We start from the raw sequence: 2,672 nt of genomic DNA on the forward strand, positions 1-2,672 counted from the left end.
TCCCTTCCTGTTAATGGATTCTCTGGCCACTCCTAAAGTCCATTTAGTCTTTCCCTTCACCTGCACCTCAAAATAAAATCTCCCTGAGGAGAATCCCTCCTTTCCCAGGACAGAGATATATGTATCAAATCTCTCTAGTTTGTCTGGGAGTTTCTGTCTAATGTCTCCATGTCTCACTTGTTTTCCATCATCAGACAGAATGAGTTTAGGATGAGCTGTATCAGGATCCAGAGTCACATCCACTGAGAAAACACAGAATATCAATCACAACTTAACAATGCAGATATTTTGTGATGATGATTTTTGTAATATTTAATCCAGATTTAATCAGATTGTGATGCAGTAATGCAGCTGTGAGTATGAATGTAATCTAGTGTAGTTCAGACAGCACACTGTACCTGCATAATGCTGCATCCACTTCAGCTCTGCAGAGACACATGCCAATAAAACATCATCAGATCTTTGAGATATTGTATGTGTGGAATTACAGACAAGCATTAAAGTTATATTAAAATAATTGTGTACAATTCTTGTGTATGTGTACATCATGTTTTTATTTGATCAATGTACTGTATGTATAGATGTACTTGTTTGATAAAGTTTATCACCTATAGTGTCCTTAAGTTGAGTCAGAGCTCTCTTCAGAGTCTCCAGAATCTCATGAGTGTTCACACTGATCTCAGGCCAGTTCCTGCTGTTTCTAGGGCTGCACAGGGATGAGTAAATCTACAGGAGAGATGAGAAATCCTTCAGCATGGGGAGTGTTATGGTGTCATATACTGCATTATCATTGATCAGAGAGATGTTCACTTACTGGAATGAGATCTTCAGTCCGTGAAAGCTGCTCCAGCTCAGTGTTTCTCATCTTTAGCTCAGTGATCTCCTGCTCCCGCTCTTCAATCAGCTCTTGCTCCTGTTTCTCTGCTGCTTTCTGCTGCTCCTCCATCATCTCCAGCAGTTCAGTCTGATGTCTCTCAATGGAGCGGATGAGATCAGTGAAGGGCTCAATACGAGCTGCTTTCTCCCTCTTTGTGCTTCTCTGCTCAATCAGGTCAATCAACAAATGAATAGTGCTGTTGTCTGCATGCTGCACAGTTCATGTTATGGACATTATTTATATCTAAATTAATGTGCCCAGTAAGCTACTACCCACAAGCACTCACTTTTCTGACTTCTGCTGAATGTTTGATGTCTTGAATCTTCTTGATTCTGTCCTGGATCATCTGCTGTGTGTCTTGGATCATCAGCTGAGTCTATAAACAGAGAAAATTGAATTGATAGAATGACATGAGTGTGAGTAAATAATGACAATTTTAATTCATAAGTGAACTATTTTATTATGGATAGTCTTTAGTTCTCACCTCTTCTAAAGACACAGTGTTGTGGTTCTTGTGATCTCCATCAGTGCAGGACAGACACACAAAGGTCTGATCATCTCTACAGAACAGCTCCAGAGGTCTCTCATGTTTCTGGCATATATAGTCCTCCAGATTACTCGTCTCTCATGTTTCTGGGATATATAGTCCTCCAGATTACTCACAGGATCCATCAGTTTGTGTTTCTTCAAACCTGCCACTCTCAAATGAGGCTCCAGGTGAGTTTCACAGTAAGAGCTCTGACACACCAGACACGACTTCAGGGCTTTTAGCTTTCTCTCCTCACAGAAGTCACACAGAACTTTAGTTGTTTTCTCAGGACTTTTCTTTTTATAGTGATCTATGAGCTCTCGGAGTGTGGTATTAATCTTGAGATCAGGTCTATGTTTGAATGTTTCTTTACAGTATGGACAGCTGCAGGTCTGGCTGTCGTCCCAGCACTTATTCAGACAGGTCTTGCAGAAGTTGTGTCCACATGGAGTCGTGACTGGATCAGTGAACACATCCAGACATATAGAGCACTGAAGCCCCTCAGTCAGTAGACCACTGGAGGGATGATAGCCTAGAAAGAAAAAAATGTAGATAAATCACATAGACTACTAGATCTGACACACATGAAACACACGATGAATTCAAGTTTCTAATCATCTTAAAGTCATGATGATGATGATTAATATTTTAAATGGAGACAGATAGAGAAGGAAAATATTCAACAAGTGTTTATAAATAATCTCATAATGCACAAACTGAAGCTGGTTGAATGTAAAGACTGTCTAGATACAAACAGTGGTGACTTTGAACAAGCTTAAAAATGCAAGAGGTCATCTGATCATCGCAAGATAAACCCTGACAAGCTGATCAGTAATGAAAGCACTATAACTGTACATTCCTGAACTGTATTTTCAATATTACTATATAAGAAGAGTGTAAGTCATTCATGCAGTAAGTCATTGTTTTCTGGGTTATTGACATACATGGAGGTTTATCTATAATCTGCCTCCTGGTTTTTCTTGTTTTTTTTGATGGTGGTGAAGATTCTGCCATTGTTTTCCCCCTTTAAAAAAACAAAAACAAACATTGTATTTCACAATATAAAATAATGACCAATGAACTGATAAGAAACACCCCATTTGCTATATATTTGAATGTATATTTGATCACTGTGGTTTAAATGAGATCTTACCTCACAGGTCAGAGTTTGGGTTACGTATTATAGCTACTACTAAATATATTGTAGAAACTTTAATTTTTTGTAAAGCTGCTTTGCAACGATTTGTATCATGAAAAGTGCTATAC

The 2,672-nt window shown here is 38.5% G+C and overlaps 1 protein-coding gene across 1 annotated transcript in view; it reads right to left on the bottom strand.

Moving 5' to 3' along the window:
• The window catches only part of LOC107746884 (E3 ubiquitin-protein ligase TRIM39-like), a gene marked incomplete at its 5' end in the record, with an annotated part of 2,352 nt that extends 414 nt beyond the window's left edge, over positions 1 to 1,938 (bottom strand). Inside the window, 7 exons of the mRNA XM_016561210.1 lie at positions 2 to 242; positions 399 to 425; positions 609 to 726; positions 815 to 1,039; positions 1,164 to 1,253; positions 1,362 to 1,484; positions 1,526 to 1,938. Coding sequence (XP_016416696.1) covers positions 2 to 242; positions 399 to 425; positions 609 to 726; positions 815 to 1,039; positions 1,164 to 1,253; positions 1,362 to 1,484; positions 1,526 to 1,938 — 1,237 coding nt within the window. The remainder of the gene's footprint in view (position 1; positions 243 to 398; positions 426 to 608; positions 727 to 814; positions 1,040 to 1,163; positions 1,254 to 1,361; positions 1,485 to 1,525) is intronic.
• Positions 1,939 to 2,672: the final 734 nt, after the last annotated feature.

The sequence above is a fragment of the Sinocyclocheilus rhinocerous genome, unplaced genomic scaffold (genome assembly GCF_001515625.1).
Source record: "Sinocyclocheilus rhinocerous isolate Xijiao unplaced genomic scaffold, SAMN03320098_v1.1 scaffold25065, whole genome shotgun sequence".
Taxonomy (NCBI): Eukaryota; Metazoa; Chordata; class Actinopteri; order Cypriniformes; family Cyprinidae; genus Sinocyclocheilus; species Sinocyclocheilus rhinocerous.